This window comes from Chiroxiphia lanceolata, chromosome 5 (assembly GCF_009829145.1).
Source record: "Chiroxiphia lanceolata isolate bChiLan1 chromosome 5, bChiLan1.pri, whole genome shotgun sequence".
Lineage (NCBI taxonomy): Eukaryota > Metazoa > Chordata > Aves > Passeriformes > Pipridae > Chiroxiphia > Chiroxiphia lanceolata.
The window spans coordinates 51,062,919-51,087,675 of NC_045641.1; the positions used below are offsets into that span (position 1 = coordinate 51,062,919).

The following is a 24,757-nucleotide window of genomic DNA, read 5'->3' on the forward strand; positions in this document are numbered from 1 at the left end:
TTTTAATTCCTAGTTCACTGAAACATTACAACATTAACTGGAAGAAATGCCAACATGTTAACATATACCATTATTAAACATGTATCATCCTCATAGAGCAGCAGGGCAGATTATCAACGGAGCTCAATTAATCATTAGGACTATAGAAGCTATGTAACTCAGAATACATGATTTATGTTACACACCTAAATAAGCACAAAACCTGCAGCAGTGGTTAAAGACTAAAAGTTTTGCCTGTAGTTTCAGCTGTCACTAATTAATCACATGCAACTGGAGAAATAACCTATGGCCCACTTTCTATGTAATATTTAAAATGTTTGTTATTAAAATTCTGTGAAATAGCCAGCCCTTAACATGATTTCCCGGTAAGCTTAAAACAAACAATTTTATGAATATTATGAAAAGGACAGTCACACTTTGGAAATCCTAAAAAGACTGTGATCCCAATCACATTTCATACTGTACAGATAAGAAACTTTACTTAATTAAAAACTTATTATTTTTTTACCACATTACTTAGCTACAAAGTATTTCAAACACAATAGCTCATATATATATTAAAAATATAAATGGATATATAATATATACATAACAATTCATCTAAATCTTGCTCTGAAGCAATTTAAACCACCTAGTTTTTTGCAGCAAGATACCGTTTTGTCAGTAACACTTCAACACCAAAGATGTTTAAGTCACTCAAGTCGTGGTATGACAGGATATCTAGAAATACCATCTGAAAACTTCAACTCTGAAGCTGCCAAGGAAGCTTTGAATAATAGCTCAGCAATCTCGGACAAAAAATGCATAAAGCATCCTGAATTTAAGCAGAAATGCTCTCCTTTTCCTGTACCACAGCTGATGATCCATTTTTTAGTGTGTTCCATCCATGCACTCCATCCATTTTTCAGTGTGTTTCACACATACATAGTATGGATGGATCCCAGAAAAATCTGAATTTAGTAAGACACAAAAAATTCCTGTATTTTATTTAATTAACTTTTTTGTATTATTCTTCAGCTAAAGATCATGAGCATTTCACAAACCATGAATTCTTGCTAAATTCAGCAACTGTAAAAAAAGCCTTCTACACTTTCATAACAAAGCTTTTACACTTTCCATTTAGGGGAAAAATCTGACCCGAAAGCCCTCGAACTGAAAGTTCACCCCCACCACTACTTTGAGCAGCCACTCGAATGCAACCTGGTGATTCTATTTAGCCAACTCATTTTACAGTCAATTTACTATTTATGGTGCAGACACACATAAACGAGTTATAGCAGTTTAAACTGACATCTGTAAGTGGCTGATATTTTGACATACACATTGTTAACCACCCCGGCAGAGAAGAGAGAAAACATGTTAACTGCTTTCTCCCACTTAGATTTGGAAATCAAGATGATGCGTTGCCACAAAAGGACAACAGGCACAAACAGCAAAAAGGATTTTCGAAGTCTCAAGAAAGGAGATGATAATCAGAATTACAGAAAACTAAATTACACTTTTGCACTACACATTTAATCAACTTCACTGCCACAAATGCTGTTTAGGAGCGACTGAAAGTGACATAAACCAGGCACACATAAAGAGGTGCCAAAGTTATTCTGCCTTAGATCTGACCACTCAGGCAACAAAGAGAAAGAAGAACTAGCTTTATTTTCTGTGTTTACAGAAGAGAAATCTATTATGTGGCTTCTAAACTCATAGAAACTCCCAATGGCCCAGAAAGCTCCTGAGCAACAAACGGCTGGAGCCTGAAAACAATTCTGTTATAAGCTTTAAGCATGTCCTAGGCATCCACATTTCACCACTGTCCAAAAGGAGAAGGCACACAGGCTATGCACACACACAGTGTACAACTACTTTCCAGTTTCTCCAATTATTAGAATACAAATCCAAACTCACACTGCTGCTTGCTTGTATAATCTTCCAAAATTAAGCAAGATTATTAAAATTATTAGATATCTGACAGATCACCAAGCCTTAAAACATCCACTTATCTCTGGAGCAGAACCTGGGCTTTTCTACAACTTTCCTCAAACAAAAAACCTTAGAATACCATGGGAATAACTTAATTCCCTAGGAATTACATGTACAAACTCCATATCTGTTGAAACCAACCAATATGGTTTCAGAGTACTTCTGTAACATTTCTTAACAACCTAATTCCACACAGAATTACTGCATCTGTAGACACCTATTACCTTCTCCCCTCTTACAATACACTCTCTTGTCTACTACTCCAAAGTTTCAGTGATCTTAAACAAGTGACAAGAAATGTTCACATGCTTTTAATGTTGCCTTTGCCCTGTTGCTTTTACAGGGGAACTGATACTGCATTTTTGCAGAATTCAAGTGTCCTTAGTTGTCCAGTCACCTTTTCATGTACTGCAATGATGAAGACCATCACTACTATTTTTAGTGGTAAAAATAAAAAAACCCAGTCTTCTCATCAAACTCACATCTACTTCTTCCACACCCAACAAATGAAGAAAAAATTTTGAGGAATTGAAACAAATTCACACCCATCTAGTTCACAAAATGAAAAGGAAATTGTCCTTGCAGGGTCATGCAAATGTACGAAGTCTTGCAAACATATGAGGTCAACAAAACCAGTGAGTTTTTCATCTTTCAATGACTCAGTCAAACTAAATAGACTACAAATGATTTTTAGAGTAAATCTAAAATTTTTAAAGTAGGGTAGAGTAAGCTTTTACTGCCCGTGGCTTAAATGTCTCCCCAAATACCTATCACCTCAAGTCTGTCATAAGACAGTAAGTCTGAAAACATTCATCAATACTTTCACATCTATAAGATTTTAAGCGGTTGATTATATAGAACTGTCACATTCACATGGACTACAACCACTGCCAACAATTCTGTAAAGCCAATACCAAATGGAAAAAGGTCAAAAGGCAATATTTTGAAAAGGCATAAAGCCCTCAGATCGTGTGCCAATAGTACACGTGCATGAGAAGAGAGACTTTGTAAGCAAAGCCACAAAGCAATGTCCCCAACTGTCTCCAGCATCATAGTGGGACTATATCATGTAAGCTCTCAAATGCAGAACTACTTTTCCAGTTTTTTAAGCAAATATTTCCTTTCTTTTGTCTACTTTGCAAAGTATTATAAACTGCTATAATCAGCTGAAGAAATGCTATTGGCTGAGAAAAAAAATCTAATGAGAAAATATTTATGAAAAAGAAAGAACCTTTAAAGAATGGAAAAGGTGAGTTTGAACTGAATGGTTTCTTAAGACTGGAATGTTTTCTTCCTCAGAAATCAGGAGACACACACCTATTCATTGCAATGACATTCGGAGCCATTACATTGCCTCTACATGAACTGTACATATGAACAGGCTGGATCAAAGGACCATATGGTGACCATTCTTACAGATCCCAAAGTCAATTTGGCAGACGATGGTATTTTCCAGGAGAAAGAAAATACATCATTGTGTTAACCTTCTCTTTTGTGATTCAAAAGCACTTCAGGTTATTCTGAGATCAGAAAACAGAGAGTCATCTTTCAGTTTGGTATCTATATTTTAGCAGTCTTCACTATGGATAAGTAGGTTTCAAATGAGCAATTCATCTTCTCTCTGTAGAAAACTGTACACCCAGATGGCAAAATCTTGTTCTTGATCCTGAATTTCTTTTAAAATGTCCAAGCAGCTAAGCAGCCAATAGCATTCCTTTACAATAGTTCGAGTAGCACTGTCTGTTTAATTCCATGTTCTTTTTTTGCAAAGTCCTCAACAATTTTACCTTATTTATAACTGCTGTTTTATAAAGCCAGTAGACCCTGATAACATACTCTACTGGTTTTTGCTGGAATAAAGTTAAGTTTCTAGACAGTAGCTGGTGGAGGACTATGTTTTGCATTCATGCTGGAAACAGTGTTGATAACACAGGGATGTTTTAGTTACTGCTGAGCAGCGCTCCCACAGCATCAAGGCCTCTTCTGGTTTTTCACACCACCCCACCAGCAAGTAGGCCAGGGGTGCAGATGAAGCTGGGAGGGGAAACAGCCAGGACAGCTGAAGCCGACTGTCCAAAGGGATATTCCATACCCTAAGGCATCATGCTCAGCATTAAAACTGAAATCAGGGCGTGGGTGAGGGTGTATGTGGAGGTTGGCAGGGGCTGCCATTGCTCAGAGACTGGCTGGGCACCAGTTACTTGGCAGTAAGCAATTGTTTTCCTTTTGCATCATCTGTTGTTTTGTGGGTTTTATTTTCCTCACTCTTTGTTTTTTGTTTGCTGGGTTTTTTTGGGTGGAGGGGGGTTTTCTTTCCACCCCCCTCCACCCCCCCATAAATTACTACACTGTCTTTATGTCAACCTGTGTTTCCTCACTTTTATCCTTACAGTTCTTCCCCTCTCTCTCACTAGGGGTGCAGGGAGTGGGTGAGCAGTTAGTTGCTGACTAGGGTTGAACCCCATATCATAATTATAGCTCTTTGTTATGATGCCTTGAAATTTTGAAATTCGAAGTTATAAACTGACAAGCAGGTTTGCCTGGGATTTCTTTTCCCCATGTAGAGAAGTCCAACTGTGTAGGGTTTTGTAGGAAAGCGTTTTAGATTATTTTGCTGGCCACAGTGTAAAAACTGAAGAGAAAAAACTAACCCCAAATTTCTGCTCTCCTTGATGGATTATGTTAATTTATATTTAAAAGAAGAGGACTATGTCACAATGCTTTTACAAGCTTTAATAACATGTCATTAAAAGTGAAGGCTTTATTAACTTAAGATTTAAAGTAATTTCACTCTTTACTGAGAGTTTAATGGATTTTTTTTTTTTAAATACATGATATGCAAAGATTTTAGTTCTCAGATTACTCTCCTAAGAAAGTTCTCAAATTACTCTCCTAAGGAGTTGTAGCATTTCCAGGTCTAAAAAATTAAGCTAGCAGAGCATGATGAAGATGACATCAGTCGCTGTTGTGAAAAATTATCTTTGTGCTCAGACTAGTTCTTAAGCTGCTACCTTTTGGGAGAAGCATTAATTGTCTTGTTAGGCAGAATACCTTTCTACTTTTAAAAGACTTTACAATATGCTTCATACAAAGACTCCAGGAACTTAGTACAGTTGCAAGGCTGCTCCTACAACTCATGTTCCAGAAAAATGATGGAAACATACCCTGTACATCAGGGCACAGAAATGCTGGAAGTAACCCACCACAGCAGATGTCAAAAATGAATAAACTAAAGAAAAAAAAAAACAACAAAGCCTGCTTTCCTGAATCCAGAGGAAAGGCAACAGCCACATGAGTAAACTGAAACCTACTCTGAGTTGTCAGGTATTCACAAGAAAATACACTGAGGTTGAAAGCTCAGCTCTTGTAACAAGCCAGTATTTTCCAAGAGTAGCAGGGATTCAACTGCAGAAAAACCATGGCCTGAAAGCACCATGTACTGGGTCAGTACTAGACTGGTAAACAGCTTTTTTAAAACTACAGTCACAAAGCAGTCTGTTAATTTCATTACTGTCACGCTGAATGTTTTAAATTATTTAGTGCCATCTGAATAGAAACCCAGTTCCGTATCACTAAGTAGGATTATAAGCCCCAGAGGTACAGGCATCAAGGTTTTGGATGCTGCAAGTTTAACTACTCAATTAGGATCTTCTTTGCACCATATTAATTCTAAACTGCACAAAATGAAAGCACCAGCCTAACTTTTGCATTATTGTCATCTTTATGCAACATCCACATCAGAAACTGAGCATAACTTACACTTAAATGCAGTTAGAGGAACATTCATGCTTTTAGAAAAGACACCTCCTGATTGGCAAGACTCTCTCCTAACAACACTTCCTTCTGAGGAATTTTAAGATTCTGCTTAAAAATATAAAACCACATATCTTAACAGATTAAATACAAATACTACTAAGACTTATTTACTTCAACATATATGAAGTAAAAGCAAGACATTAGATACTCGAGTAAGATATAAACTGTTTAACCTTTTCATCATCTCTGTGTGAATGCCTCAGGACAAAAAAACCAAAACCAAAATCCAAGAACACCACAACAAAATAGCCAGTGCCAAGAGAGTTCTGAAGAGTGATTCAAAGAGAAGGCAAGTGCTAGCTCACAATTAGACACCAAGAGGCAGGAAAAGAATTAACCAGGATGAGAACTGGTAGGTAGTAATGTAAGGGAAAGATTCATGTTGACAGATAAGAACAGGGCAGCAACTTGAAATAAAACAAGGATTAAAAGAAGACCTCAAGACAGCTTGGTAAGTGGCAACAGGACAAGCCTCAATGTTTGTGTCATTGGTTTTGAAAAAGCCAGAGTATGAAAAAGTAGCCTAACTCCTAGTCTACCTATTCAGTTCAATAATGGTTTCTATAAATAGTACTGAAAACTTTGAATAAAAATACACTGCCCCAACACCATACAATACAGACGCTTTTCCCTTTTCCTGTACTTATTAGGAGTTGAGCATTATTACAAATCCTGTGCAGTCGCATTTTTTATCAAAATTTTGTATACCTAGCATTAAAAGGGCAGAACTAGCTATTTTTCCTCCTTTCCCTTCTACAATACTGAATCAAAACAACAATTCATAAACACCTTTCTATAAATTACCTTAGTCAAAGTGCCTCCCTCCCTCTGAATTCACAGGTTTTTACTTTGAGAGATGAAGGAACAACTACGAGGCGAAGGGGATATTCTACATTTAACATGAGAATTTTAATTGCATTTTTTGATAAAGAAGGTTGCTACATAAGCTCAAACTCCTGCTAACATTGAAAGAAATCTAAAAATGCTTCAAATCAGGCACAAAATTTTATCTTCCTCCTGCAACATTTTCCAGCAAAGGAACAACTGAGAAACCAAGTTTTAGTGTTGTCTGTGCAGTAATTCCTAACAGATGGATGATAACAGCTAAAAAGAAATCAGTCACAAACAAAAAAAACCAGTGCTTGTTGATATTTTCAGAGTACCAAGGCTGTTAATGGAAAAGGCCTAGCAATCATTAGTGGCAAATTAACCACCACAAAATATAATTAAAAAATAAAATCGAAATCCAAATAACAGTAAATGGTGGGGGGTTCCAAGTAGAAATACTGTTTTCTTTTTCACTCAGTATGATGGACAGGTAGCAGATTTCACTTTGGTATCATGGAATCAGAATGACTGAGTGCTTTTGGCCTCCCACCAGCAGCCCCAGCAAACACCATTGGGGAGAACACTGTGGGGGTCTTGCTGGTATTCCCAGCTCTGAAGAAATCAGACCTACAAAATTCCCTGTACTGTACTGTACTGGTGAGCCTTTAGCACCTCATGGTGGTGTTCAGTGAAAGGTTGCACTCAATGATCTTGGACATCTTTTCCAACCTTAATGATGCTGTGATTCCTTTTTTTGTGAAATGATACTTCACTGTATGATATTCATTAGAATATCATATGGATAAAAGAGACCAAATACTACTACTAAGTAAGACTTCCATATCTGCCAAAACTAACTACATTTGAAAAAACTCTATGCTCATTTGAAAAAGCTTATTTCTGCACAGTTGCTTTCCCCCTTTGTGGTCCTATTAGATAATTACTGCAATCAAGAGCGTGCTATTGACAGGTGCCAGCTGTCTTTACCACGCTGATGCCATTTTAACAGAAAGAGTATTTTCTGTTAGTCTGAAAACAAGGAAGAAACTGTGAGATCAGACAATGGAATCAGTTCATATGAAAAGCCCCAGCCACAAAACTACCAAGACAGTAAGTTTCTCCAAAAGCAGTCAGTGGGGAGAAGGGAAAACACACTGTCACAAAAAACACTCTCTGCTGGAAAGCAATCCAAAGAATGACAAGAGGATATGCTGTCAAAAAATTAAAGGGAAGAATTTGAGAAATTTCCCCAAATATGCAAAACTGAGAGAACACCTCAACAACCACAATATTTAAAAAAAAATTAAAATTACAAAATTAAAGTGTATGCATTAATAACAGTGATAGAAACAAACACCAAAGTGAGAACTGAGTCCATCAGTAACTTTCCTTAAGTTTAATTACCAAGAAGTTGCCTCTCAGTTTCTGTTATTCATTTCAAGAGTGGCAAAGGCAAGCATGAAAGCTAACTCTGTAACAGTGTTGTCAGGTTGCTAAGAGTCAAGCAGGAATATCACTCTTCATGATGTCTGACTGCAGGGATTAAATTTTCTAATCATATCTTCCACAGTGTTAAATAGTTTGAAGGACATAAATATTTAGTCTTTAAGATGACTTGCTCGGTTCTACATGAGGTATGATTTTTTTTTTTCTTTCTCAAAACCAGAGGAAATCTCCTTTTATCTTCAAGGCTTGATCTTGATGCTTCAGAATGCTATACAGTCTAGGATGCCAAAAAATATAAAACAGTTATAGAACAAAACCAGTTCACAAGGCATAAAGCATAACAAATAATTTGTTTTCCACTATATGATAGAATCTTCATGAGTAACATTTTAGGTTATTTTCTGACTGGCACCACAAAAAAATTAATTCTTGCAGTATCCAGATCTTTATATCCTGATATTCTTGGTATCTCTGTGACAGGTGATTTTGATGTCATCCCTGACACCCCAGAATACTTCATTCAAGTATACTTCAATCTACAATAAATTGGGTTCCTCAAGTTATGTCATTGCGATTCCAGAAGAAAAGTACCAAGGCTTCTTAGTGGTTAGGACTGCTGACAATGTTAATATACTCTCTTTTCCCATGCTACTGGGCAAGAACGTAAAAAGCAAAGTGAATGACATCTATTAATTAAACTTCCTTTTAACTGAAGATTCTGGAAACAAATAGTGATAACTGGTCATGGGATCCGCAGTCTCAAGTAATTGAGAATATTATTCTAAACACTGCTTTTCCAGCGACATGTTACTAACAGGAACCCCTCTTGCTTTGTCATTTTGTGGAGTCAAAAGAGTCAGTTATTAACACCCTGAGACAGAGAACTTCATGTAGTGAGACCTGCTCTTTAAAAAAATAAGTTATGAGCATGACTTTCCATGGTGCTAAATAAAGGCAGAACACCTTGATATCAATATAACAAAGATATGTCTACAAGCTAGCATATTTACTTTCTTTCCTTCAAGTTTAATGCATACATATGGAAAATAAGACACACCGATTTTCGACTTGAGGTCAGTTTATGGCAGTGTCAGAAGTGATTATTAGGTGACACTTTGGCTAAGACTCTTCTTGGCAAAATATAATAGCATGGAAAGGATTTGGCTACAGAGTCTAAAGATAATTTTCTTGCCTGTTCAAGTGCTTGAAGTGGTAACAAGAACATTCTGCAAGAGGACCAAATGTAGGTTTCCCACTTTTTGTCAAGACTAAAACTGAATAAGGGAAATTCTGAACTGTGGGGAAGCACCTACCAGACCCCTGAGCATCTTGCATTCTGAAAAGAAAAAAAAAAAAAAAATGTATCAAACTAATCACAGTAAGGACATTAAATACTCAACAGAAATGCTTCAAGTGCAGCTGACATAAAGGCATTCCAGTATGTTAGGCCTGGGCTTTTGTCTTTTGGTCATAAAGTGGTTTTTAACTTGCATTTTATGTTTGTGTCTTAAAACACAAACAAAAAAAAGTATGCAAATACATTTTCTACAATCTTTCCACCTTTTGCAACAATAGCTTTAATACTGTTGTTGAAGTCCTATAAGACTTGAAGAAGTAACTTCAAGACAGAAAGTTTGCCCACTTTGATTAATAATTATTCTGAGACAGCCGATAACAAATGCTACCAATCACCCTAAACAGTAATTTCATTCTTTGTATTGCATGTAAAGATACATTTTTGGATAGAAATTAATTATTACGAGCAGAGGGTAAGAATAGGAAATTAATCTGACCTCATATACGATATAATCAAACTTATCATCACTAAAGTAGCTGGAATGAGCTTACTCAGCATTTACTAATCCTGTAAGATCTGTGAGCTGCAGACTCAACTTATACAATGTTAAGAAGAGCTTCAAAGGAGCTGCTAATATACGAAGTGTTCCAAGTCCTTGGAACACTTGGAATGTTAAGCATTCATAGGAAATAAAATGCTAGAAGACAATGTTTATAGCTCAAAAAGTATTTCTAGTGAAGGCAAAAGAACAGGTTAACCATGGAATTTTTGAGAAGAGAATGTAAATTCAGTCCAAAACTACTACTGTTACTTAATTATGGGTGTAAAAAAACCCAAACACCTAGAAAAACACAGAAGAAAAGATCCACTAATCTGAACAATAACTGTTATAATAATTATATAATTCACTTTTAGTTACAGATGAGTGTTTTTTGGAATGAGTAAAAGGAAAGAAATGAAAAATCCAAATAGAATATGAATAAGTAGTTATATTACTGTCTTCAAAGCATAAAACTAGCTTCTGGCAAAAAACCTCATGTCTCCTGCCTGGAAGAGTTGGGACGGGCGGGACGAAGGGATGTCCTAACAAAAGGAAAAAAACTGAAATACATTACTGAAGACTTAAAAAAGATATTTCTTAGAAAAATATATCTTTATGAAAATGGGTCACTAGATCATGTGAACATTTGCAAATCAAGAGAATAATTTTAATGGCACTAGACAACACAATGGAATATACTTTGCCTAAACTCTTCTAGGACAAATCCTTCAACTTATAGTTATAGCTATAAAACTCTCCTGGGACAAGGGAAGAGAGGATAATCATTTATAGACTAAAGAAATACTGAAAAATAGACTTCAGTGTACATCACAGGATGGGGAGAAGGACTAGATGTAGTCATGACTCTTTTTTGCTTAATATATACTGATTCCTAACTAGCTCTTTATTAATAACACTGAACACCAGATGCATGATTCCCAATCTCCCACATTCTCTAAATAGAGACCTGTCATTCTCTAAATGACCATTCTTTCTAAACAATATTGAACACACATTTAGGTATTCAAAGTCAGTATGTATGTATGTACAGATATGTATATATATTTATTTATTATTATTTTTTTAAATTTAAGCTCACTCAACTTTTTGAGCACCTAATGCTGTAGCAGAGATACAATATTTGCCCCCAGAACTAAGCTTGCCAATGAAAAGCATACACTTCATTGAAGGAAAAAGCTAAGTTAAGTAAGTTGCAAGACAGTTACTTCAATCTACTTCAGGCCACAAGGACAAAAAAAAAAGAAAGCTATGTATCCATAAATATACACCTGTTTGTATATACATAAATATGTACACACACACAGATCCTCTCTGTGAGGTGAAAAGTAAGCACCAGTAACCATGCTAAAAACCAGTAATTAATTGTCTCCTCTCACATGTCTATTTCCCACTGAAACCTGTAATCACATCCTTGTTGAAAGATGGATTCAATACCCTAGATGGCTGCAAGTACGTCCACTGATATGTTCTCATTTGTCAGCTCCTAATCTAGAGCCAACCTTCCTTCAAAGCTGTTTAAAATAAACACAATTCCTAAAGTACAGGCAGCACAATCGCCAAATCCTCTCTCTAATAATTACCTTGTAACTTGGTGCATACAGCTTAAAAAATATTTTGTTTTCTTAGACTCTGAAACAACTAAAACATCTCCCAAAGGTCCACCTAAAAAACAGATTTCCATTTTAGTCCTATAGTTTTTTTTTTTGCTTTTCCAGCCTGTCTTTTACACAAAACTACAAGCAAGTTAAAAATGATTCAGATTTTCCTGAAATTTCGGAGCCATGTTTTAAACACAGATCAGCTGCAGTGTTAACACTAACTCGTTGAGATAGCCAAGACTATAAACTATATTTATAAACCTACTGAAGAATATGATAATGGCCACGTCATTAGGCAAACCAAAGTAATTTGTGTCTCAACATCTGCTTCTTCAGGAAGTAAGCAAAGAGCACTACACAACCAACACTATATTCAACAGCACACTTTATACCCTCTTGTCCCAACAAGATATGCTGAGAATCAAGAGGTACCTTTAAAAGCAATGTACAGTCCTGTCTCATAGCAAAGCACACGCCGGCAAGTACAAGGAAACAAGAAGCAGAACACCTTCAATATAGGTCAGTCGTAATCCACAAACACTGACGCCCGCACCTAAGGGCCCACATGTCTAATTCTTTAAGTTGAGAGGGTAGGTGGGTAGGATAGAAAGCTTGACAAGCCCTTCCAGTTCTAACAAATTAAATGCAATCAAGGTTAGTATTTTAGTACAAGTGTTTCCTCTCTCCTTCTTGGGAGTACCCAAATCCGCAGGTTCCAATCCTTAGTGGATGGCAAAACCCCCTGTCTTTTAAAAGGCTTTTTAGAGGTTATTTTTTAAGTATCTCCATGATAATACATAATAAATATATGCATGCAGGTATTTATTAAAAATACCACTACCAATCGATGGTCACTCCCCTGTATCCCCCATTTCATGCAAGCAAGCTCTTGTTCCTCCAAAACACAGTGGCATTTACCTCACTAACCTTGGGACTGCCTTCCTCCAGTATTTCTCCCTCATCAGTTTGCATGGGAACAGGATCTGTGCAAAGCTCTGCAGAAATGCAAAATACTGCCTAAAAGGTAAAAAAGAAAAATATATTTTAAAAACAATGATTTTTCTGCCTTTAACAGTATTATGTGAGATTGCAACGCACATAAAGAGCATTCTAGGCCACGACCTTTAATGTTGCCATTCTGCACATATTCACTGAAATTATATGTTTTACACAAAGAAGTAAGACAACTGTTATTCAGGATAGGACATAACTACTTAATTAAAAGAAAAAAACCCAAAACAGTAAACAGGAATATACTTTAATTTTTAAGTGTCATTGCTGAGTATTTAACACAGTCACCGTTTTTACTCATTCAGGCTACAGTCTTACTAAGGAAAGATCACACAGACCAGAGCTGAGCAATCCTAGCACTCAGCAGAAGATAGCTTTTGTGCAAATATAAGCTTCACATATTCAGTTTACAGACAATCTAAAGGTTATTAGTTTGAAAAATTGTTAGACTTCCAGTGATGCCACAGTACTTCTGAAGTCTTACTTTAGGGAATTTTTCCCTGACTTCATTTTAAAAATAAATACATTCTAGAATCTACATGGTTCAGGGAACTGATAAAGTCATTCACCTTCAGGTCAACATTTCCAATCTAACCCAGGTCAACAGCTCCCAGGTGTTTCCAATATTCAACATCACTGGTAACTTATTTTTTAATTTGTTTGACAGTGTCAATGCAGTTCCAACTTAACAAAAGCTACACACCAAACTCCATTCTTAGAATTGCAAAGTTACTTATGGAAGAATGCAATATAGTTAGGGAGATTTGGGTTACTAAGATTAGAATGTCTTTACTCCAGAGGATAAGCCATCTTTCAGAAGTAATGGATCAAATCAGTCAACTTAGGAGATCAAATGCACCAGCATAAATTCAGCTGGAATCTCTCACTCACAAAATGCAAATGTAAGCCATGAGCAGATCTGTAACATTTCCAGGTATGTTGAACATAAGGGCTCACGCTGAGCTGTTGGCCTTTAACAGCTGTCCCTCTAAGACGATGTAACTCTTCAACTGCACCAGCATTTAAAATCCATTTCAAGTCTCTCCATTTCTGCACCTCAGCTACAGAGCTGCTGTCTGTCACCTTCACAGCAGCAATTCTAAGCCTGGAAACTGAGAGCTTTGGGAGTGCAAACAGTAACGAAGTCAACAAGACAAAGCTTGGTGCATCATCTAGATGTACCTCCCTCATTTCAGCGTTAAAGCCTGTTCATAGGGTAAGGCTGTCTGCACTGCCAACCTCTTCTGTATGTTGCACACAGCTGGACAACATCTGTCATGGCCATTCACTCAAGGAACAAAGAACACATTCTACAAATATAAAGGGCCTGAAACTACAGAATGTTACATATAACTCTTTAAATCTTATAAACAACTAACTGTTATGTTCAGTAATATCGTACATTCTCATGCAAAGCATGGGAGCTGTAAAGACTTACAGTGTAGTAATTTCTGGGAAAGGAGGAATGAGGATAAAAACTCTCACCCAAATCCTCACTAAATATTCTGTCTGGAGCATATAATCAAAAATCAGAGGTGTTAAACATGATCTCTACACCAAGATCCTCTTGCCTCTAACAAATCTTTCTGTTCTGCACCCGCAGTGCAGGAGGCTGGGCCAGGCAGTCTCTGTCCATGGTACTTCTTCACCACAACAGGTTTCTGAAACCCCACTCCAGAACTTCGAGAGCTGGGAGTTTTGGAGCATGATTTTGCAGTATCAAAGTCAAGTAATTGGAAAGCTCCACAGAACGTCAGACAGATAGTTTGATGTCTAATGGCCAAAACAGCTTTGGTCAGAAGGATTGTTGTGGTACTGAACAGGCCTCAAAATCAGAGATACGAGCAAGACTGAGTTTGACCTATAGAAACATTAAAAAAAGTTTATAAATAAAACAAGACCACTCAGGTCTGGCCAAGAGCACTGCAAGGAGAAGTGAGTTTTCATTCAGAGTGCTGGAAGAACTCAAACACAAATCTCTGAAAAACTGCCATGTTTATCTTCTGAGATATCACTCACTACCAGAGGAACTGTCAGTATTTGACATGAGTTTTTATATACTACTCCTGGGAAAAGACAAAAACCTACATCTTAAAGGAGGGAAAAAAAAGGCAGTAGAACTAGGAAATTAAAAAAAAAACAAACAAAAAAACCCCCAACAACAAAACTAAGCAAGCTCTTCCACTGAGGTCAGATTAAATAGATTGCAACTATCCACAGCTCAGAGATAAGAGAAGGAAATAGAAAAATAAAAATTATAAAAAAGGAAATGCAATAGAGAAGAAAAAGAGTTTATTCACTCTTCACTTGTTCCACAATTAACATTTTATCAACTTTAATGTTTAAAATACATACCATATTATTTCATACAATGCTCAGAGTGAACTCACACAGGATGGCAAGAAGGTAGAAGCTTTAATAGGCTTAGTAATTTACCAGAAAACTTGACAAGGGGAAAAAAAAGTCCATGAAAAAAATCTTGTAGCTGGTGCAGGAAAACCCTAAGCCACAGACTACAAGAGGTGTTTGCAAGAGGAAGGTTTGCTGAACACTATCGTTTTATTGGGTTTGGGGTTTTGGTTTGTTTTATTATTGCATTTGCTTCTGGGTTCTTTCAGGGGACAAAACATCAGGCAATAAACTATGAGCCCAATTCAACACTATAATTTTTATGTTCTTTTTGCATATATGAATCACAAATTCCCTCAGCCACTGGCACAAGAGTGCTGCATCGCAAGTTTATTTATTGCCAAAAGCAAACATTTTGAGATTCCTGAATCAATGGGAAACTTATCTCCATAGCAGACTTTTATAGTAGTCATTTAAAACCCAGAGTGATTTCTCAGCCAACAGAGTAACTGCTTACTGACAGCATGTGAAGAAATAACATCATTATTCCAGTTGTTGACACCACCTCTTCAGTTCACTAGCGTCTGACCAGAGGGCTGAAGGTCATACATAGGGTAATATATTTTATACATGGAGGATAGACAGTAAATAAGAACTAGTGTCCTATAGAATTGGGAAAATGTCAAAAGCGTAAAGGCATTTATTCACTCATTTTCAATGCTTATGTATTATGCCAGGTTCCCAGGTGATAAAGTCTACAGATGCCCATTTAGATTTTCAGATTCAACACTTATCAACAAAGTCACTACTGGAAGAGGTCAAAAATAAGATGATTCTCTTCTTCCACTTTTGCTTACAGCCATCAAAACTACTTCAGATGTTACTGAAAACCCCCAATCTTTTTATTCACTTGATATCTTTCAGAAAAATTAACCAACTTGAACTTGACTGAGAATGCCCAGGAAGGTCTGACGAACAGCAATTCACAGGTATGTCCGCATACAATGGAGCAAATGCATGGCTAAACTCAGGAACAACTTTTATTTAAATCTTTAAACTATAATACAGTAATAAGAATCTACTCTCAAAAGTTAAAAGATACCTTAATATGAACTAGCTGGATTTCTTACGACTTTAATGCCTACTACACTACTGTCCTGTCATAACAATACGGTTTTGGGACAATCCAGTTTAATATTTAATCCTATTTATGTTCTGTCTCTTTCTGCAGTAAGGATGTACACATTTTGTTTGGTGGTACGAGCCACAAACTCAGTGCAGGCTGAACAGTGCAGACCACCTATCTCTTCACTACTGCATTCTAACACACTGTGTCAAGTAAATACTGAGCCAAATTTCCATACACTTACAAATCCTTACCACTGAAATTAATACCAGTGAACAAGGTACTTCCTCTAGGCCTAATTTTCCCCACACACAGAAAGGTCCATCATTGAAAAACACAAGGTCCTCATTAGCAAGAGAGAGCTGGAATTCACATTTCTTCAAATTTGTTTTCATCAAACAGGCATTGCTGGGACTAAGCACCTTATCTAATACAAGGGCCTCACGTGCAACAACACTTTCTTTTACAGATCGCCAGCAGCAATGAAATATGGACTGAAGAGAAAAACAGTTCTTCATTTGATAAAGAAGAAAAAACTGTTTCAAGCTTCTTAAGAGTCCAGCTGCAAGAGAAGCACTTATTAATGTGAAATCAATTGTTATTCCTGAGAATTCTCAAGTCTAAGTTGGATATGGTCCACTGAAAACCCCTGATGGTCAGTAAGGCTGCGCAAACCATCACCATTACAGACATGAAGCAGAAATTGAAGGTAGGTCCCAAACAAGAGTACAAAGTAAAACAGGCACAAACAGGCACAAAAGTGCTCTTCCAAGGTGATGATCTTCTATACACAGCAAACTTTTAAAAAGAGCAGTTAGAACAAGGCAGTACTTTACTCAACTGTGCCTTAAATGAGACAGTGCTTATTTGACAGAACTGTATCAATACACGATTGCTATCACCAGTCTCTGGGTACACAGACAACAAAGTGTTCATTTTTAACAGATGACCAAGCCATATTATATTTAATTGCTAAGCTTTATATTACATTCAGTCTGTTGAGAACGTACAAATGCAACATTAACATGGAGAAGAACAGAATTTTTTTTTCATCTCAACTTTAAATGCAAGTTGAGATGAAAGCAAGAACTTGAATGTTAACTTCATTACTTACAGGAAATAATCACCAATTCCAGTGACTTTAAAAATCTCACTGTAAATTAAGTAATTTTCAAAGATTATACATCATACACATCAACTTCAGCTGAAAAAAATCAAATCACATCACACAGTGAAATAAAAAACTTCACACCCAAAGCCACAGGAAATAACACACTAGAAAGTATATGAAAACAGCAATATATCCCATAGTTGGTTAAGAACTAGTATAGGCAACTGTTCTCACCTCCAACTTTCAAGATCGCAATATTGAACTTTGGTTGATTTTTACCTTTGACAGTTTCCAAGGGCTGCCAAAGCCCACAAGGATCCGTCCTGGCTACATTCAGTGCAAAAACGAAAACCTAAAAGGAGATAAAAAAAAAATTTAAGGCATCAACCAACTGTGGGCATTAGTAGATAAAAAAACATAAAAACAGAAGTTAATTGTCTCCAAAGCTCAGCAAATCTTACTCCCAAAGGATTTAGAAAAAGCCATATTCATGTCAGTAAAATCAAGTAGGATAAAAAAAAATCTGAAGGTCAAAAGAAGCAATACAGTCCCCTCTCCCTCCTGTAATTTATGCAGTACTGGGGAGATGGGGGAAAGAGCTACAGTTAGATTATGGGTTCCTATTCCTAATGGAAAAAAGCCATGTGCCAGTATCTATAACTTTTAATAAATATAAGACAAGAAAAGACCGATCATTCTTCTTCTGTTACTTCAACAAATTTAGGCCTTACAATACAATAATGATGTTAATTAGCAAAGAGGCACAAGAGAGTAGAATCCAGTGAGAATAATTTGGATTGAAGACAGGACACTACCTGTAGCTGAGCAGGACTACTATGGTGTTACAGCAAGGAGAATCTCAGTGTCTGCCACCTCAGAACAAAATTTAAATATCATGCATGCACCTCCCCCTAATTCAAATCCTCAGAGTAAAGATCTACTGTCAGCAGTGAGGGCTTTACGATGCATCAACCTGCTTCTTGCCTGGACTGAATAGGAAAAATTTTAGCCAGGAAAGCAGATACACTTCTATTAGGTAGCCAGAGGGGAGGAAAAGGAAAAACAAACAAGAAATAACCCACCCACCCACAATTTATGCACCATTCCTCTGAGAGAACAAAGCAGGGGACCACCCCCCATTCCTCCAAGTACTGTGACAGTTCCCAACCAAGTATTAATCAACTAACTACAACACTTACTTTTGAGTTCAGGCACTCAGGTAGACAGAGATCTGACTTGGTCTCTGTTACCTTGCAATAGCAGAAACAATTCATTGTACCTACATATTCCTGGCTTACATATATAAAGTCCTGCTCTGACAGGCTAGAACTGTATGCACAGACAGTGTAACACCCCAAATATTCTGTATTTCTGGTTCCAATATAATCAAGTGCAGCAATTTTCTAAGCCAGGTTATGAAATCTATGAAGCAGCAGAATATCCTGTACAGAAGCAGGACTCCTAAACTAGCTTTTTTTCCCCATCAAGTATGTTTTACAGTGCTGCACATTATTTCACACTTGCTCACCAAATTCTTTGCCTAAGCAAATACCGCCTTTCTGGTCACCTCACGTACACTGCCTCTGTAGGAAGATCAAGATATCCCAGGAGCACAGAACTGAAAGACACAAGTTGCCATCAGGAAAATATTTTCTTAAAATTCTCCCCTCAACCTCCCATCCAAATCTGGAAAAACAGTAAACACTGGTAGCATGTGTGACAGAATCTCCTACAGACTAGGAGATACAACAGAACAGTAGGAGGCTCTAAAAACATAATTTCTATTCACAACTGGGAAAAAACATGGGGTAAAACTCGTTTCTTGTATAAGAACTGAGAGAACACACACAAGTGCATTCAAGGAAAGTGATTACTTAATCCTACAATAATTCCTGAATATTGTGTGTAAAAATGAATCTCATTACCTACCAAAAGTCAGGTATTTAATCCTATTTTGAAATAATAACATAGCTGCAGCACTGCACTCACTAACACTCCAGCCCGTTTCAAATCATTCGTAGTCTGTCTTAACCACAGTTATCATCAAATACTTCAATTTTGGTTTTGCAAAACATAACCAATTTCCAGGAATGAAAAGAGGTCCAGAACTACTGGCTTACCACTATGCATCCAAGTTAACATCACTAAACCCTAAATTATTCCAGTTGCCATTATTCAGGCACCATAAGAAAAGGGTTTGTTGTGAAGGTAACGAACAGGTGGCATTTTTCTAAATTCACTGCATCATCCTCTTGGCTAATACTCATGCTTAATGTATAGCATTGACAAACTGTTCCTGTCTTTGGACTAGCTGCCATAAACTGAGTATTTTTCTCCTGATCTTCTAGCATTAACTAAGAGCTTTCTGGGAATGATTTCCATTCAAACAAGTTTTGATTAGAAACAGTACATTAGGTGATAAAAGGAAGTTTTTGCTCCCGCTGTGGTTTAACTGTCCCTTTATTAAGGGGGTAGATGCTTTACAGAAGCAAACTTTAAAATGAAACTTATTTCTGACTTATCTGGGATGATTCCGATAAAGCAACCAAGAGCACACTCTGCTCAAAAGGCCTCAAGCTGTCCAAAAACAAACCAGTTGCTGACAGAACTACACAAAACCATCACGTATCCAATTAGGATATTGGGAAGTTGGCCTAAAGTCACTCACAAATTCAAAAAAATACAGAAATATTTCGTGGTTTTCCATGTACAGCACACTGGCAGTGTAACTGCCATGATTTATTATAAAAATTATTCAAGACAACCCAGGTCTCACTATGGTAGTTCTTTTCTGCTTTACTTCACTTTTCAAGACTTTTGAAGAGGTAAACATAACTCGTAATCAATTAGAAATAATTTGGCAGAAGGAGACAGGCTACTGGTGCTTCAGAGAGGATTTACAACCTTTTTATTTCACATGGTTTAGAACAATCTCTTTGCATTACTTAGGTGGAAGGAAATCCAAGAAGGATTAGTACTTCAAGGAAAAATGAACTAAAGATATCACTCTAAACAAAGCAGTTGGGAGGAATGGGAAAATGCAGAAATCTTCAATCTCTTAAAAAAAAAAAAAAAAGGCAGAGAATGGCATTGAGGAATGGCAGTCACATACTCCACAAAACGACTGTGGTGTTCTACAGCAAAACATGACATGGGAAAAAGTGTCCATTATGTTTTAATTCAGTGTTAGCTGCACAGATTCATATTTTGATCAGTATTCATTCTCTGCGGTGATGTTTTTGGTAATACATGCGAAATGGTTCAGTGTTAATGTAGATACAACACAACCAGTTTTAGCAAGATAAATAACTGTAACTTGGAATACATATCATATACATTAGTCTGTACTGCTCTTCTAAGGCAACATGAGAATAGAAGGACTATACCGAAATTAAAGACAAAACACAAGTCCCACTTCACAGCACCAAAGTCTTTTTACATCAACAGCTCAAATATAAGTTAGCAAATCACTTTTATAGAATAGAACACTCCTGAAGATGTCAGGGTTTTTCTTCTAAATAGACAATTAGACAACATCATCTGCTCAAGAAAATACAATCATTAGTGAGTTCGGGGCTTTTTATCATTAAAGAATGTCTCCATTTTTGACTCGGTGTTAAGGAGGAGATTAGAAACATGCAAAAAGATGCTTCTCAAATGGTCCAAAAAATCAGACTTTTTATTTAGAAAATCCTGTTTCTAGCCTTTGAGTCCATAGACAGTTTTGAAACATAAACTGGAGACAGAATATTGCATTGCCACCTTCCCAATGTTCCAAAACATTTACATAAACAACATTTAAGGTGCTAAATGTTCCTCTTCCCACTAAAGAAAAAGAAAATTGAAAAGTCTATTTTTAAAAATGTTTTGTTTACACTTTTTTGCCACTTTCTACTGCACAGAGCAGCACAAAAATCCACTTCTCTCCTGCTCATACTACAGGAACCGTTAAAGTTTACAGTGAAAATAAAAGGTATTTGTCTCTACTTTGCAGCAGCAGCCTGTTGTACACTACATAGACTACACGTTACTTCTCGACTGTGATCAAGGTTATATCCCAACTATAATCAGCCCAAGGCTGCCAACTGGTTAAGTTTTCCAAAGTTCTTTATGCTTTGTCCCACTCTGTCTTTTCATTGTGACTGAAGCACACATACACACACACTTTACGTACATATACGCATAATGTGTGTACATACAACATTTATATGTAACAAAACGTCCTCAAAATTATTTCTGGGTTGTTTTTTTTTTTATCTTCAAGGTCTTCAACACTCTAGCACAACGTTCATGGAAACTATCAAACAGAGGTTGTTGGGAGTACCTTACATCTTAACTGACTGACAGTGTCTTCTTGACAGTCAGCACCACAGCAAGAGTTATGGTGATCCGGACTGGAACACTAAGGAATTAAAACATAGTGCGTTGAGAATTGGATGGTTTTGCCACTCCATATCAAAGTTCTACCCAGCCAAGAGATTTTTTTTCCGACAAAGTTGGAAACATACTATCACTATAGAAACCCCCGCTCTTTGCAATTGTTTATCTTCGATTCTATCAGGTCTTGCAATATATCGGTTTTCAGGCACAAAAAAGGGCTACTTCACACTGCTAGTGCTGCTTCTACTTGATAACGGTAACAATGCTTGGAATCCCAATGGTACAAAAGGAGGCATTACCATAAGTATTACAACTATCACGTTATTTGATGGTGCCCCAGTGGCAAAAAATGGGAGGCAATCAACATACTCAAAATGCCAGCAATCCGTGTATACTAGCATTCCTAATGATTTCAGCACTGCTGCAGCAACACCAGTGCAATGGCAGTGAGCCTTTATTTCAGGACATATGCAAAATGACAAAGTCTTCAGAACACAGAAACCCAGAGTTTTCTAGAGGACAGATGAAGAGAAGGAGAGTGGATGTCACACTAGACCAGAGAGTTGAAGCATTTTTCTCCATCTTAAGCAAAATGTTGTGATGAGAGAGAAGCCTACTTCTCAACAGCTCAACTTTAAACCTGAAAGCTATAAATAACTCCTGTACTGCTGATAATCCCAACAGAATCATCCCATCAGATTATTCATGAAAGTCAACTCAGGATCGAAGGTTTCCTTTTGAACCACAAGTAACAGTCATCAAGTCCTACACAGCAGTGCGTTTATCAAAACCAGCAGTAGTAACTAAATTAAAACTGATAAGGTAGTAAGCAGACGCGCACAGGAAAGGGGAAGGGTGGTTTCCTCAATGACAGCAGCAATTACGAGAGTTCAAGACAGCACTACAAAAACCATTCACAGGTAAGACACGATTGGAAGATACTGGGCCTTTCAAACTCTTCAGTTCTTACAATATTCCTGTATTTAATGAGAAGAGTATCAAAGTATCCTCCGTTAAACCATGCTTTTGCTTTGTTTGCTTTTACAGTAAGAGCTGTATTGATAAGGAATTCACACCAGTGAGGCAATACTGGTGCTAAGTCCTCCAGCAGTCATAAAGGCAGACAGGCATTCCCTGCTGCCCAGAGAGCTCTGGATCCCGGCACTGAACCCTGTAACGCAGCTTCGGGTAGAGGATTATAGCCAGACTGAGCCAGGACAGAGCCAGGAGGAAGGCCACGGAGGTGTGATGGAGAAGGAAGCTGAAATCGCAATTTGCCTTTTCTCTTTTTTTTGTTTTTTTTTTTTAACTTCAGTCTTCTGTAAGTTTACACCCTGAAATTTTCCAAATTAATGTTCCATACTTATCACATTTTTAACAATTAATAACAGAGGGAGTTGTTTTATACAAAGATTTTGACTTCCCGCTAACATGATTATACACGCAGAGAAGTCCAAGATCTTAGCACTATTATTCTCAAAGAAAACAAATGCTGAGTTGTTAAGCAAATAATTCTAAACTATAATTGCAAACACCAACTTTCAACATAACCAGCTGCCAAGTAGAGCTTCATCAATATTTATAGCTTAGCATCAGTCTGAATTGTACTTTTCAGCTATTTCTGCACCTAAAAAAGGAACAGGAAGCAAATTTTCAAAAATCTGGTTTATATGCAACACTGTTTTTCAATCTTCTTCAATGAAATGAAGCAACATGCTCATTTTTACGGTTATTTTCTTTAAAATTTAAAACCACAATGAAAGTTATTACCAACACAATCTTCAACACTGCAATCTTTGATAAACCACTGAATTTGGAACTACTTGCAAGAAGAGTTTAACACCTGCTCAAGTATGTGTGAGGTCAGGGCCCTAAATTTTCAGTCTTTTGGGGTTTGGCACAAAAGAGTTCTTCAACTTTCTCATCTAATTTCCTCTGAAAGTGGAGGAGTTTCCTCTTTCCTTTAAAAGAAAAGTAACCAATCTTTATTATTTCCACCAAAAATACATATACAAGTCTGCCTTTGGGTTACCTACTTGAAATCCACTACAATACATTTTCACAGTCAAGCTCTCCCATCATATTTAAAAACCTTAACTCTTGCAATTTGCTCCTAGATTTGAATGTTCATCCTTTATTAAATCTGAAAATGCAGTAATAACAATTACCAGTTATTTTTTGTTAAAACTTTGTAAAACTAAAGTTACTTTTAGTTTATTTACACACCCAGCTGAAGCAGGGGCAGGTTAAGCTGATACAGGCCATCCATACATAAGGCAGCACCAGTTTATCTAGTTACCTGAACTGGTGAAAGCAACATTATCCAGCATTGGTTAAGTACAGGGTCCGAGCTGGAGACAGAACAGACCAATTACGTCACTGTATTCTTGCCCTGAGGCCATCACTATCTAACACTGTCAGGAGTGTTTTCCACTGCTTATTAGCCAATGTTAAAAGTATTTGATACAATGGGATTTCTACTTTTTTTTTCTCCCCCTCAGACACTTCTCCACAAGCTAATTTACTTTTCAATCGACAGGAAGTCTTTCTCAGTTTGGATCCATGAATCGCCAGGGTCAGGGAAAAAAAAGTTGGACTTTGAATATGAAAGAACCAGAGGAGTTAACTTCCAATGAATTAGAATATTATCAGCCAGTTTTGGTTGCTTCTCTGAGTACTCTGAAAATTAAAATGGCCAAGCAAAAAGCTAATTTACTGCAACTATGGAGTTAATAAAAAGTGTGAAAAAGCCTAGGTGTGCAATAAAAAACATTTTTCCTCTTTTAAGTACCGTTCAGCAAAGTCAGTGCCACTAGAAATGTAGGTAACTTTCCTCTAACCTATTATTAAATATAACAGAAATACTGAAAACCAACTAAAATAACCTATTCTTCATGCTGTCACCACACCAGCTGCAGAAAGTAGATGAGTGGATCCTGAAGCACCGAAACATTTATCCAAGCAAAAAGCACAGCTATGTTTAGAAAAACTCAATTTTAGCTTTAGTATCCCACTTTACTTCAAAGGCCTGGGAAATACATGAGGTGAGCCTGTATGAAGTCACCACAAAACAAAAGACACTTATTATGAGGGCAGGAGAATACTAGTATAAAGACAGGATCAATATTAAATGTGAGAAAATATTAAATTGATTAAATTATTATTTTCTTTTTTTTTTTTGCAATGTCTGAAAAACAGTCTGAAGCTTAATGAACAGTCCCAAACAAGCACTGTGGCTTGATTCTTTCTTATTCTT

General features: G+C 36.8%; 1 protein-coding gene across 13 annotated transcripts in view; it reads right to left on the minus strand.

Moving 5' to 3' along the window:
• The window catches only part of TNRC6B (trinucleotide repeat containing adaptor 6B), a 139,476-nt gene that overhangs the window by 107,533 nt on the left and 7,186 nt on the right, over nt 1-24,757 (minus strand). For 8 of the 13 annotated variants that reach the window (XM_032688881.1, XM_032688879.1, XM_032688891.1 and 5 more), the window contains exons 2-3: nt 17,401-17,473; nt 12,443-12,541 (exon numbers count right to left, since the gene is read on the minus strand). In XM_032688881.1, coding sequence (XP_032544772.1) covers nt 12,443-12,496 — 54 coding nt within the window. In that variant the 5' untranslated portion in view covers nt 12,497-12,541; nt 17,401-17,473. The remainder of the gene's footprint in view (nt 1-12,442; nt 12,542-17,400; nt 17,474-24,757) is intronic. The other 5 variants (XM_032688896.1, XM_032688894.1, XM_032688884.1 and 2 more) reach the window with 1 other exon arrangement.